This window comes from Budorcas taxicolor, chromosome 4 (genome assembly GCF_023091745.1).
Source record: "Budorcas taxicolor isolate Tak-1 chromosome 4, Takin1.1, whole genome shotgun sequence".
NCBI classification, from domain to species: Eukaryota; Metazoa; Chordata; class Mammalia; order Artiodactyla; family Bovidae; genus Budorcas; species Budorcas taxicolor.
Window position 1 is genome coordinate 48,646,733 of NC_068913.1, and position 14,503 is coordinate 48,661,235.

The following is a 14,503-nucleotide window of genomic DNA, read 5'->3' on the forward strand; positions in this document are numbered from 1 at the left end:
AACCTTTTTTTTTAAAAAAGAAAAAGTAACAATCTTCCCTTCAATTTGCAGTCTTTTTTTCCCAAGATGGAAATAAACAAGCATATAAGTGCACTTTTAACACTGTAGAAATAAAAATGAATTCATCTGAACTAATGTCCTAGTACCTAATATCAACTCCTGATTTTTAAAAAAATCATTTTATATTAAAAACTTTAGTATCCTATTAAGAAACACTGTCAGTGCAATTCCATTGATGCAAATCACTCCGCTTGCCTCCCGTCTTTGCAAAATCGAATCATATGGTGAAATTTAACAGTAGTCTGATCTTTGGGTTTGGAGGGAATGGGAAAGAAAACTTTAGGGTAGGGATGAGGGTTTACATCCAGCCGCAAAACTGGCATTCATATCTGACTTACGGATGAAGCAAAAACTCCTAGTATCTCTTCCATTATACTGTACACAAAGTTACATGATTCATAGCACAGAACACCTATTTTTATATGGGGAATTCCTTTCCTGATTACAATTCCCAATTAGAGCTTATGGTATTGTTTCTTTCAGAACTCCAGTGTGAACACTTTCGTAGCTGCAGGCCTCCGGCTTCTCCCTTCTGGCTCTTCTCCATAAGTGGTGGCCTTACCATTCTTTCCTGGGTGGCTGTGTTGGAATGGGGGCCTCTGGCCAAGGGCATGGTGGTGGGTGGGCAATGTTAGTATTTATTCTCAACAGGGGTTTGGCAATTAACCCTCCACAGCAGCTTTCCCTCAAGCCCTTTCTTCTGGCCCTGCTTTTCTCCTCTTGTCAAGCCCCAGAGGGCAGCTTGAGAACTTTCACTGCCCTGGGTACCATTCCTCCTCCTGAGTGGCTTCCTGAGGTCTTGTGCCCCTTTCCCTGGAATTCTTCCCCCCAGTGACTTGCTCGGCTTTATGCCCTTGGACACGGTGCTCTGGGAGGGACTGTGTAGCATGCAGGCCTAACAAGCTCAGATGATCATAGTTACCCAATTCCCACCATCTTTTGAGGATGTCTTTTCCTACCCCCACACCATTCTTCCTGCAACCTTGTAGGTCTGTTGCTGCCCCTGTCCCTAACCCAGTACATCTGTGAGCTGCACAGCTACACAGTGGTACTGAGTGAGCCCCATCATTAAATGCTTCTGTTCTCAGCTTTGCATCTGGTTCCTGCTATTCTGCTTCCCTAGAAACCTGATGGGGACACTTGGCCCGCCCTCCAGCTCTCTGCTCCCCAAACACAGGAGGCTCCCCAGCAAAGCCCCTCCCCCATCAACACGCTGTCCAGAGGGGAAGTATGAGAGCTTGTTCCTCTGATGGCCAGTGGGGACCCAGAGAGTGGCAGGCAGGAGGGGACGGGAAGGAAAGATGGAAGAGCCCAAGGAAAGGAGCACTGAACGTGCTCAAGTTCAAGAGTTTCAGACGAGGCCAACCAGGAACAGACATTCTGCAATGTCTGCTCTTGTGGCTGGAGCAAAATGACGCAGTAGCAACATCAGAAGCTAGATGAATGACTCCAAACTTGGAAGAAGGTATACACATGGCAAATGAAAGAACGGAAACAAAACACTGGTACTTGTTTTCTGTAAATCTCAAATTCACGTTCTTTTGCCTTTTTCTTTTTGCCCCCAAACTAAAAATTGGTCAATTAAAAAAAGAAGAAAGGCCAGAGCCACAGGTAGGGCACAGGAAACAGCCTCTCCCCCACTGCCCACTCCCCTCCCTCTTCTGGCTGGGGTGGGGTCCCGTGGCCAGGCATTGGTTTGGAATTGGCTTCAGAGTCTTGTTATGGAAGAGTCCTTATCCTGCCCGTTCTGTTTGTGTTCTTCTAGGAAAGAAAAGAAAAAAGAAAAAGCTTGTTTCAAAAACATACATTTGGGGTTACCTACAAGAGTTCAAAAAGATAGCCTCATTTCCTCATCTATAATAAAAAGGACACCATGCCACTTCCTGCATTCAGCAAAAGCCAGCTGTGATGAGCCAATGAGGTGACTGAAGTAAAGGACTCGGTAAATGGAAGGTAGCCACAAAGATCCCAGCTGTGGAGGAAAGCACAGGGACAAATCCTGGAGATTCACGGGGCTCCTCTCCAGGAGGGAGGACTAGGATAGCTGATCTGTCTTCTTTGTTTTGTTTTTCTGTCCATCTTTTCCTAGCTAACCCACAGAGAGCATGGAGAGTTACCCGAGGAAAAAAATATAGTGCTGGGCTAAGCATAAAGGCTTTGAATGTACAGGTTTGGTTCAAGTTCCTTCACCTTCATCTGCAAAATGACATTTTGTCCCCAACATGACCAGTTTGTTAAAAGGTTGAAATGTATGTAATGTATGTGAGGGGCAGAGCACAGCACCTACAGAGGAAGAGCTCAACAAAAGAGAGGTGTTGGTGTTATTGTTACATTCAGTTAGGCTGTCTGTTAAACCCCACTGTGGGTTTCCAGCTGTTGTGCCTGGAACTGGTGATGGCACAGGTGCCTGCAAAGGGTCAAAGTGGAGTCTCCAGGCACACCTTGCAACCCTTTCAGGAGGCCTGCTATCAACAGGCAGATTCCTGGAGCCCTTCCTTCATCCTAGTACAGAGGATGGGCTGCAGGTGCTCAGTGCAAACCCCACCACAAATGACTCAAACTGGTGGAGATGCACTCCCTGATCTGAGGATACAAAACTGTTCCCTATTAACCTTCACCCACACTCCACCCAAGGTTTGTGGGGAAAGACCAACGTGCAGAAAAACACTGTAATTTTGTATCTATGACACATATGGCACTTCTTAGACAATGTAACAGCCATATACATATTTTTTTCCCATCATGTACAACCCTCCCTGGCCTCCCCAGGACGTGCACACACTCCACTGGAGAAAATCACATCTACACTGTTTACACACCTCAAGTTTATAAAAAAAAAAACTCTTAAATCTACCCTGAACAGTTCCACCATGAAACCACATCCTGAAATCACATAGCTACAGCTCACCAGAAGCCTCGAGAAAGTGCTGACCGATGTCTGCCAAGAGTAAGGCCCATTAGTCAACAGCACCTTATTTAACTTTCACAGCGACCTCAGAAGGTAGGTGTCGATTTTGCCATTTAACGTATGAAAACCTGCGACTCAGAGAAGTAATCCGCCCAGTTTCATGCAACTGCTAACAGTAAATGGAGAAGGCAACGGCACCCCACTCTAGTACTCTTGCCTGGAAAATCCCATGGGCAGAGGAGCCTGGTGGGCTGCAGTCCATGGGGTCGTTAAGAGTCGGACACGACTGGGCGACTTCACTTTCACTTTTCACTTTCATGCACTGGAGAGGGAAATGGCAACCCACTCCAGTGTTTTTGCCTGGAGAATCCCAGGAACGGGAGAGCCTGGTGGGCTGCCGTCAATGGGGTCATACAGAGTCGGACACGACTGAAGCGACTTAGCAGCAGCAGCTAACAGTAAAAGCTAGCATTTGTGTGTGTTAGGGCTCAGGCATTTTGTAGAGGCTTTATGTCAATAAATTAATTTAATCCTCACAAAAGCCGCATGAGAGAGAGGTCATAATGAGCCCATCTTACAGAGGAGGAAACTCAAGCACAGAGAAATGAGGTAACTTGCCCAGGGGCACACACAAGCAATTACCAGAAGGCCTGGTTTTAGACTCCGGGCAGCCATTTTTTTATCTGGAGATGAGATGTGAACCAGAGTCTGACCCCACAGCCCACGTTCTTTCCACCCTGCTGAAGACCCTATGGACTTCTGCCCCCCAGTAACTTACCGGTCGGCTGTGTCCTGGGCTGGATATGCTTGAAGGACTGGATTGTGACAAAGCTAGGCTGCTGTTTTTCCCAACCTGAAAGACACCAGTGAAGCCTTCCTCAGACACGGGCGTCAGCTGGGGACAGACTCCCGGATATCACGAGTCGCGAGGGGAGAGCAGGAGGCTTCACGGTACCTCGCAGGCTCTCCTCCTGTGGTGTGGAACTCGTGTTTCCACCTTAAACGTCAGAGAAAACGGGTATGTTTCAGGGGGCCTCCACCACGCCCCTCTCATCCCAGAGGGAAAATTGAGGGGAACTCTCATGCCGTTTCCCAGACGTGCAGACTGCAAGTTTTCTGGAGGAGGCCCAGGTTTCCCACGTATGACTGCAGTTCCTGACCCATCTCGTCTCAGGCCCAGGCTCCCCTGGACTGGCTGAGAAGGAATGCCCGGGTCTTTCCTAAGTTTTCCCAGCACACCCCACGTCGTTAAGAAACACGGCCAGAGGCACAGCTTAAGCCCAGGCCTTCCTAACTTGCCCCCGGGGCGTGCGGGCGTGGCCGTCGTGCCCGCGGTGGGCGGAGTCCTCAGGGGAGGAGTTCCGCCCTACTCCCCTTTCCATTGACACCTGCCTTACCTTCGCAGTCTTGTTTTTTTGTTCAATTTAGTATCTCCTTGGCAAATTCTGGGGCCTTACAACTACCAGATACAACTAAACAGATCCCCTATTGGTCCCCAAAGCATATTTTACCTTGAATTTCTCACCCTCATGCCACTCCTGGCCTAGTCTCCTGATTTCCCCAAGGGCCCAAGATTTCCCCAAGGGCTTCCCGAAGGGCTTTCCCCAACACCTGGAAATCACCGGTGGTGACCCTGGACAAAGCCTTTTCTTAATGGCCTGGTGACAAGCACCCAGATATCAGCTGCAATAGAGAACCAACATTGACTAGCTCCAAGGCAGCCATTATTGCATTCATCCACTCTTTTTGATTTCCCTCCTGATGAGCACTGTCTGATGGAGGCTTGTCTGTGCCTTTCACCACTGGTTTTGACTAATTCAGCATGCTTACAAAACATTTCATATGGTCCTGCATCAAAGAATAAACAGTGCCACATTTACTCAAGACAAAGGCACTCCACCCATACAGAGGTACTCCATCAACAGAGACAGAGATGAAAACTCCAGACTCCAGAGGCAAACTGCCTGGGTGTAAATCCCAGCCCTAACTTACTCGCTGTGTGACTTTGGGCACATTATTTAACATTCCTGTGCCTTGGTTTACTCATCTGTAAAATGGTGGTAATAACAGGTGAAGATTAGATGAATATATGAAGGGCTTGGACCAGAGCCCAGGCCATTAAGTAACAGTTAGCTGCTAGAACTTCACTGAAAACAGGTGGCACTATAGCTTTGCTGCTCAGTTTGTGGCCAGCACACCAGTGCAGCAGCACTGCCTGGTGTCTGTTAGAAATGCAGACTCTCAGGATCCACCCCAGACCTGCTGACTCAGAATGTGCACTTTATTGAGAATCCCCTGGTGATTCATGTGCACATTCAAGTTTAAGAAGCCCTGGATCTGCCCTCAATCCTGAGACCTGGAGGTGGCATGGACAAGCAGTTATTAGTTTCAGGGTGGGGGTGCCTGGTGGGTTCTGGTCCCTCTCCCCAGCTCCCCTGCAACTGCAGATGTGTGCAGTTGTCTGGGCCCTGATGAGAGGACCTATGTACCCCTTGCAAACTTGGCCTTGGGTTGCAGCTTGTCTGGCCCTTGAGATCCAAAATTGCTTTTCTCCTACGTTTGCTTGTGTTTTGTGAATCCCCCTCAAGAGTTTCTCTTCATGAGGTTTTAACAAGTCTCACACAAAGATGATGAAAACCATGAAAACATCTTTTAAACAACTGCCTCTCATGCCTCCAAAGCCCTCACTCCCAGACAGGGCTGGAGCCCATCGAATTCTGTCAGCCTGGGGCTGCTGATACAGTCCATGCACACTGTCCTGCGAGGTCCCTCTCACTGGACTCAGCTCGCAGAGACCCCAGGCAGCCCCTCCCTACCTCTGCTCCTTCCTCTACACACAAATGACACCAGAGTTGGACGGGAGAGTTTCCTAAACAGCAATCCCGGCTGGAGAAGAAGGGGGAGACTTGAGGATGAGAACAGGGCTCCAGGGAAAAAACATGTGTTCTTCATGGACCACATCCCATTCCCCCAAGCTTCCCTCACGACACCCTCATCTGTGTGTAGTGGCCTGGAACACTTCTGTGCCAGGTGGTGTGAGCTGCAGTGTTACTTCAGGAAGTGAAGAGTTATCTTAGGAGTACGGAGCCTGGTAAAGTGAGAAGCATGGCACCTCCCCCCAGGTGGGACCCAGGTCATTATGTAACCTGCTAGGCCCTGGGTTCTTCCTAAGGGGATGCCAATAGATCATACTGCTTGGCAACAGAACTCTTCAGTGAAATCATCCAGACTGACAATAGAGCGAGGTGGGGAGCTCAGAATCTCTCTGTGCCTTAGTCTGCTCATCTGTAAAGTGGTGATTACAACAGCATCAACTGCGCTGGGCTGTTGTGAGGATTAAACGAGGTGATACTCATATAGGACTCAGAACAGCACCTAGCACATAGTGGATACTGTACAAAGTGTCTGTTATATAAACTTCTCTCAGAGCAAGGGGTGGAATCGCCTAGAGGGAGATCAAGGAGGGGACTCATGCTTGTGTTACCTATCTGGGCCACCTGTTTGGACCACTTGGCTAAGCGGGGGTGGGGGGAGGGGGTGCTGCCCGGTTCCCCAACCCCCCTCCCTGGGCAGTGCCAGGAGGCTCCTGGAAGGACGGGCCCCTTACCTGCCGAGAGGAGGTGCTGTTAACGGGATCGGGCACCGGAGCAAGAAGGCTGGGCGGGTTCTTTCTGTGAACGCTATTCATTCCAGGCATTTTAGTGATTTTACAGGCTTTGCTACTAGAACTTGAGTTCTTACGCTTTTTTCCTTCTGATTTGTCAAAAGAGAGGGGCAGAGAAGACACAGCATTGTGTGAGGCCAGAGAGAGGTCCCCTGCAAGGGTGGGCACAGAGAGGGGACAGGAGTCACTGCTGCCGCCCCCAGAGCCCACGTGTCTCACTAGGTCCGTGGGGCCGCCAGGCAGCGAGGTCCGTCCTGAGGGCTCCAGTTTGGCACTGAGTGGGCTCACCCCATTGTTTGAGTTGTGCACAGACAGACTGTTATAGGGAGGGGCCGCCTGATAGGAGTTCAAAGCAGAACTGGCATTCAAAACACAGTTCTTTTTGTGGGGCCCTGACAATGGGGAGGCGAGGGATGTCTGCAGGGGTAATGAGGAGGAAGATGAGGAAGTCGAAGACTGCGGCTTCCTCTTTTTGTTACTTGGAGACTCGTCGCTACGGGCGGACAGGTCTTTGACTTTTGAGGATTTGCTGGTTTTGGTTTTGGATGGCTTGTGGGATGGGGAAGCGATGACGGCTGGTATCGGGGACACGGCAGGTGGGGCCTTGAAGGTTGAGTCCATGATGCTGAGGGTTGCGGCCACATGAGGGAAAGCTGTGGTGTGTGACATGAGGGCGCTCGGGTCCGGCGATGTCACAAAAGCTGCATTTGAGAGCATGGCTGATGTCATTATGTAAGAAGAGGTGAGTCTCGAGCTGATGGGAGCTGAAGGAAGATACACAGCACTGGGGTTGCTGAAAGGCTGTAAAACGGATGCTGGAACAGGGGTGGTGAGGTGGGCTGCTGGCGAGGGCATGGGGCTATCTGCCGCAGGAGGGATCTTCCTAAACGTGAGAGAAGAGTGAAAGAGAAACAGTGAGAAATAGGCTTCGCATTGCTCCAGAAGCTCGATTAAGTGTGAGCATCAGGGCTACAGAGAAAACGCTGGTGGAAACCAGACTATGGAGAATGAAGCCTTGAAGGATGGCGAAATCTGATTTATGGCCCTTCCCTATGGTTTCCCCCCATTGCAACAGCCGGCAAACTAGTTTTAATCACTTTCAGGTTTTCAGATCCTTTTCTCCATGCTTGGCTATTGGATAATGGCTGATTTGGGTTCCCGAATAAAAGGCGAATGTTAATTAGAATAGAAATTGCCCCAACAGTATCCCCCTGTTTTCTTGCCCCTGGCAGTGATGAAGGTGATTTTTAATGAGAGGTGGTCGTTTCATACTTAGGTCCTGGCTTGAAGAAGGGTGAGGACGGGGCTGTGCCACCTGCACATGGGGGCCAGAGCACCCCCCCCCCCCCCCGTGCCCCTGCAGCCTCTGCCCCCCTGCCTCCACACCCTGCTCTTGACTGGACTCACCCCTCTCCTCCCAGGCCAGTCTGCCCCTGCACGTGCTGTCTACAGTCTCTGGTGACCCTGTAGAGAGGCACTTCTACATTTGCTCCTCTTCACCTTGCTCTGCCTCCCACTCAGTCAGGAGTGATCATTGGGGTATGGCTGTTCTTCAGCAGGTCTTCCTGTCCCCGGGTTAAGAAGTGGGGAAGGTAGAGGAATCCTCATAGATCCAGAGAAGGGGATCAAGAATTTCTAGTTTGTTCTGAAGGTAAATGCAGGAGAACACATGAAAGCTGGAGTGGGGGTACCTGGGAAAAAACTCTCTGCCTCCTACACTCTGTGGAGCCCAGGCCAGCACCTGGTAGAGGGTCACCCTGGGAGTCTCCCCACAAACTCCATCTTTTGACTCATGACGGAAACAGCTTCTGCTTCCAAGCCGAGGCCTTGGTTCATGTTGCTACTCCTCTGGGGACCAGGAGGAGCATGGGGGTTCGGGGTCACCATGCCCCTGACTTTTCAGGAAAGGATACAGACCTCAGGAGAGAGGAAACTGATCTCAGGAGCCAAGTGCATATTTTCAAACAGGTTCTTTCCTGTTTCTCACCTTACTCACCCCTCCCTGTTTCTACTGGAAGTCATTTTCTTTGTAGCTGGGGCTCCCCAGAAATTAGGCACTAGCTCTGCCTCTTGGAAAGCAGCACTTGAAGGCGGGCAGGTGTGAGGTGGTGCCTCCCTTCAGCAGCAGGACAAGGCAGGGAACTCTGGAAAGAGGCCCCGCTGAGGAGGACACGCCTCTCCTAGCCCTGCTCTCTCCAAGGATTCCGCTTTCTGCCTGTAATTTGGTGAGGCCCATGGCTTCCATCTCTAGGGTGGAATCCAGGGGGATCCTTGAATACACGAGTGCAGTGTTCTCGAAATCATCAGACTAAGATCCAATATAGGAGAAAAATGTTGCCAAATTCAGCGTGGCCATAATGGTGTTTGAAAAACCTATTTTCTCTCAAGCCTAAAGAGGGTAAAAGATGCTGTCAACACTAAACAAGGGCTCCGTTAATAGTACTTGTTGCAATGAATGAATGACTGAATGAATGGATGGATGGGTGGGTGGTGGATGGGTGAGCGGATGAATTCTCAGCAGCAATACAACAAAGCATGCCAGCCAAGGACTCCCATAAATCAGATGAGAAAGGCCTCAACACACCCTTAGAACTGTCTGGCACTGCACCACCCCTCTCTAACAGCACCAGGGCCCATTTCTCAGAGGGTGCAATGTCTGCACACCACATCGTCTCTGCTGGCTGCCGCCTCCTGTGGTTCTCCAGGCATCCCACTCAATCTTTCCTTCACTCAAGTTTTGTACCAGCTAAAATATGGGTAGGAGTCCATATGGGCAGAGTTCTGGCAGTTACTTGTAATAAAAAGTTATTTACAAATACCAGATGGCTCATTTAGAGAGGGCCCCGATCGATGACCATAAGCGGGATCCATCTGAGCGTCCTGATCTGGTATTTCCCCATTACAGAGTCTACACTCAGGTTTCAGCCTGTGCTGACCAGAGCTGAAGTCCTCAGCCTGCCCTGGCTGACACTCAGCACTGGGATGGGTGCTATTTTTCTGCATACTTCCTACCTCTTCCCTTCCTCCCCCCACTCATCTTAAGTGGACAGCAGAGGCAGGAGGGGCGGAGGGGCAGGGGGCGAAGCAGGGTGAGGGGCATGTGGCAGCCCACTGTCCCCGGGAACCCCTTCCCCCATGCTAGACAGTTCATGTGCTTTTCAGGTGCCAAATGGCAGTGGATTTCAGCTTGGTGGGCTGTGTCCCAGTTGCAGCTTTGCACGCTGGCCTAGGGAAGTCCCATACAAAAGCCCCCAGATGCGAATAAATTACAGGGCCCATCCTCCCCTGCCGGCTGGCACGGAGATCCAGATGCTGACCTGGCTGAAAGAGAATACTGTGTTGGCGTCTCCTGATGCAGAGTTAAATGCTTGTTAAAGAAAAAAGAGTCTTGGCCGTTCCTTTTCTTCCTAATGTCTTCCACGCCCCCATCGGCTGCCATCCCTCCAGGTTCGGGCCCGTCGGGGCCTGGGGTTTGGGCAGCGAGGTTGAGAGGGCAGCGGGGTGCTACGCTCTCCAGAGTTGACACCCAGGCAGCCCCAATGTTGCTCAGTGACAGCAGATTTGTTAGGCAAGTCCTGAAAAGGGGGGAGGGACCTGATGCCCTGTGGCTCGGGTTTCTGTGCCTGAGGAGGAAAGGAATATGGACTTGAGCTGACAGGACACCAGGCAGCGAAATACAGATCAACACATTCCTTCCACGTGTCTGGGACTAACACTTCCACAACACAGGAGAGCACAGAGCTGCAGGCCACCAGGGCCAGCTGCCATGCTGGGGGACCCGCGCACAGGGTTCAGTCACCCGACACCAGGAATACGGGAACCCCGCATGCAGCCCATTGGGTGCCGCTCGGAAAGGACACAGGTAGAAAACGGGTGCCCTTGAGAAGAAACCATAAGCTTCTCTTGTGGCCCTTTCCTACTTCACAAGAAGTGTCAATGTGTCATCCTAAGTCTGCTCAGAGAGCTTACAGCACACTCGGTGGGGCTTACTTCTAGAAGTTCTGGAAGCTCTCAGGGCATCGTGGTGAATAGGGGCTGAGGGGCCATCACTGTCTGGGAGAGAGGAGGCGACCTGGGAGCAGGCAGGTTTTGAACGCTCTTCCCATCCTACCCTAGTAGCTGGTACTGTTTCTTGGGAATACCTTCCCAGCCTTTCCTGGGCTTCGCTGGGCAGACTGAGGGGTTCGATGTTGGCTTTCCTGGACCATCTGGGCCTAGAGCTGAGGGATCCACGATTCTACAGATTATGAGATCTGAAAAGCTCACCTTTGCAGGAGCAGGGGGAGCTGGAGATCGCCAGGGGGTCAGCCTGGCATTACCAAGTGTCCAGAATGGCAGTTCCTTAGGTGCTGTGCTTTGAGAGGACCTAGCGTGTCACTCTGTACAACAGCATTGCATTTCCCTAAGCCAAGAAGGCTTTTTCCCTTTTTATGAATCTATTAAAATGTAAACACATCGAGAGGTGTTGGAGAATAAAAAGACCATAGAGAAATGGAACATAAGTTCGGTTTGGGGTAGAGAGAAGTATGTAGAGAGGTGAGGAGAGAGACCTAGGGATGTGGGAAGGGCCAAAGACAAGCTTAACCGACTTGGCAACATGGTCCTGGATCTGCCCTGTTGGCCACGCCGTGTAGTTTTTCATAGGACATTAAACAATTACAAATTGGTCAATAACCATTACGAAAGTTTCAATATCAATATCTAGCATTAACATTACAAACAGAAGGATATTCTTAATATCCTTAGACAGTCTTAGTTATGGCAAAAAGGCCCTTTAACACTGTTAAATAAACAAGGTCTTATCTAATATCTTTCCATTTAGTTAGAAGATTACCAACACAAAAGTTATCTCCAAAGAAGATAAAACATACCACATTGTAGTTGTCTCTGAAAAACTACAGGCAAGCCACCAAGAGGGGCTGACGTTCAAGAATTAATCATGAATTCTGATTTCAGAATCATTTCATTCAATAAAAAGCCAACTAGGGACATTCATTTAGAAAACTGGGGTTCAGAGCGTTGTGGGGCAGCTCAAATCTCATATTGCACAAAAACTGCTCACTTACTTCCACATCTGTGAATTCAAGTGTTTTTCTACCATGGAGTTTAGTGCGAATCGAAAACGATCCCATCTTCTATCAAACACATAGTACCCTCGTCCCATGAGGCGACTCCCAAATGAGCAAAACTGTGAGGGGGAATAAAAAAACCACATTTTTAACTTTGATTACAGGTTAATAAGCTAATACAAGCCACACAGAGACAAATAACATTTACATAAAAACACACAGGGGTATAGTTTTCCTCAAAATAAAGAAGCAAATAGTACCGAAGCCAAAAATATTTCTGTGTGAGCTCCCAGATTTTCTGCAGAACCTCACAGGGTGAGTCAACAATAGTGACATTCAACTGTCTGTGGCACTGAGGGTTACCTTCTCCGTCCCAGAGACTAAGCCAGCACTTTCAGTTGAAAAAATAAACAAACCAACAGCAACAGTAGCCAGGACAATTGTTCAGTACCATGGGCCGGTCACATCAGCCATCTTCTCAAGGAAGCCGGGCTTCCCTGCTTCCCATCACAGTAATGGCAACAGGTGGTTCTAAGGTTCTCCTGTTGACAGATCATACCTTTCCTATCTGTTGTCAACAGAGCCACTTCCCTTCCAGCTAGGCTGAACCCCTTCCTCTCCTGGCATCAGCCTCATCTGCCCTCCCATCCGCACTGCCAGGCTGCCTGGGGCATGGCCACTGCCGCTGAGCTCTCTGCTGCTGCTTCCCTGGGCTGCGTCCAGTTCTCCCCTCCCTCAGGGCCTGAACGAGGACTCACCTTTCCAGTCGCCTTTCTCTGACTTACCTTGCCACTCTGAACTCCCACAAACCCCTATACACACTTCAGTACCTTCCACCTGGGAACAGCTACGTGGCTGTTCTATGTGACACTGAATGTTTCTGTGGCGGTCTTGATGACTGCAAGTGTCTAAAGGCCAGAGACCCCCATTCTCTTCTTCTTCCTCCTCAGTAAGAGGCCAGTAGGGATTTAGGCTAAAGGATGGACTATAGAGATAAGGTCCTACAAAGTGTTCAGAGTGAACTCACACTTTAAACACAGGGCTGAAACATGAGCAGTTAGATGGTTAATAAATGTCATTTGATGATGATGTTAGGACACCCAGAAGGCCAGCAGACAGAAACGCAAGAAGGTGACATTTGGCTGGTCAGAGCTCAGGCAAGTTTGCAAGTGACTCTATAACTCAAATGCAGCTCCTCTCCCTCCCCCAGGCCTCTCCCGGCAGCTTCCTGGCCTCTGTCCCAGACACAGTGCTGGGCTGGCACTCATTCCACAAACGCTTCCTGGAACCAGTCTTTGGAACAGTTCTCAGGAGGAAATGCAAGACCTTCCCTTTGTTTTGTTTCTGCTTATGTTTGGGGGTCGGTGGACAGGGGCTGCACTAAAATCTTGCCACCCATCAAATCTGGTACTCCTGATGAAAAACTCTTTTCCGCACATTAAGTGCTTACTGGCCAAGCCAGAAAACATACAAAGGGAGTTTTCCCACATGGAAGCTGGTCCCCAACAGCATATAGGCACCGGTCCAGGTCCAGACATCTTTTCTTCCTTCGTCTCCTTGCTAAAGACACCCCAAACGAGGGTTCATTACAAAAACTGATTTAATGTATCAGTTGGCCATGAAAGAAAGGACAAAGCAAAGAAACAAATCCATGGCCTTTCCATTTAAATCAGCAAAACAAGAAGGGCACACAAATCTGCCAGGCTCCGAGTTGAGCTAATCCACTGTAGCTTGGCATCATGTCATTTGGACAGAGATCTTGATGTGCTCCAGAGTCTGGCCTTCTGGTAGAGAGTCCTGTCTCACTTTCAGACTTGGAAGCTGGAGGCCTCTTAACTGTCTGCGCTACCTATGTCTCTAGTTCAATAGAGATGCAAGGCTCAGCGCCCCAGAGGCTCCTGTTCTTAATCGCATATGGTGCCCCAGGCAGGGCTGCAGCTCCTTGCGGCACGGGCCACTGTGGCAGACCCTACTAGTTGCCAAGCTCATCAACTGCCATCTCACCCCCAGCTCTCCCTGTTTTTTCCTGGCTAAGAGAACCATGCTTTTGTTCTGATATCTGGCATGGAGCAGCGAGCAGGAAAGGTGGGTTTCTTCCCAGAACCCTGGGATGAATCATGGCTGGGATCATCCTGTGTGCTGTTTTAGTTGCTAAGTCATGTCTGACTCTTTGCGACCCCATGGACTGTGGCCTGCCAGACTCCTCTGTCCATGGGATTCTCCAGGTAAAAACACTGGAATGGGTTAACATTTCCTTCTCCAGGGGATCTTCCCGACCCAGGGATCAAACCTGCATTCTTGCATTGGCAGGCATTTTCTTTACCACTGAACCAAATAGGAAGCCCCATCCTGTGTTCCTACAAGCCTATCCTCTGCCACTGATTGGTATAGGGGTAGGCATGGGACCTACTTCTGGTGGGTGGAAGGGAAGGTCTGCTGGGAGGGCTCATAGGAACATCTTCTTCCCTAAGAAATGACATAGAGCATCTTAGAGGAAGACTCCCTTCCTGTTGGTCGCTTTCCCCACTTTGTAGAATGTGACTTGGTGAGGATGTGACATTGGAGCTGGAGCCAACATATCCAGACTGTGCATGAAAGGCAAAAAGGGTTGGGGAATTCTCCCTCAGCAACACGACATTGAAGAGATGCAGAAACAAGCCTGGAACCACTCACCTCTAGAATTCTTGCTATATAAGACAAGCAAATGGCTGATGCGCATAATGGGTATGAGTTGAGTTTTCTATTACTGACAGTCAGAGGCATTCCTAATTGTCCCTGTTTCTGTACTAGCTGAGAGGTTAA

The 14,503-nt window shown here is 49.7% G+C and overlaps 1 protein-coding gene across 1 annotated transcript in view; it reads right to left on the bottom strand.

Moving 5' to 3' along the window:
- Positions 1-1,574: 1,574 nt before the first annotated feature.
- Positions 1,575-14,503, bottom strand: part of ATXN7L1 (ataxin 7 like 1) — a 256,540-nt gene continuing 243,611 nt past the window's right edge. Inside the window, exons 9-13 of the mRNA XM_052638627.1 lie at positions 11,699-11,820; positions 9,950-10,255; positions 6,576-7,515; positions 3,747-3,821; positions 1,575-1,821 (exon numbers count right to left, since the gene is read on the bottom strand). Of these exons, the coding sequence (XP_052494587.1) occupies positions 1,780-1,821; positions 3,747-3,821; positions 6,576-7,515; positions 9,950-10,255; positions 11,699-11,820 (1,485 nt within the window). The 3' untranslated portion in view covers positions 1,575-1,779. The remainder of the gene's footprint in view (positions 1,822-3,746; positions 3,822-6,575; positions 7,516-9,949; positions 10,256-11,698; positions 11,821-14,503) is intronic.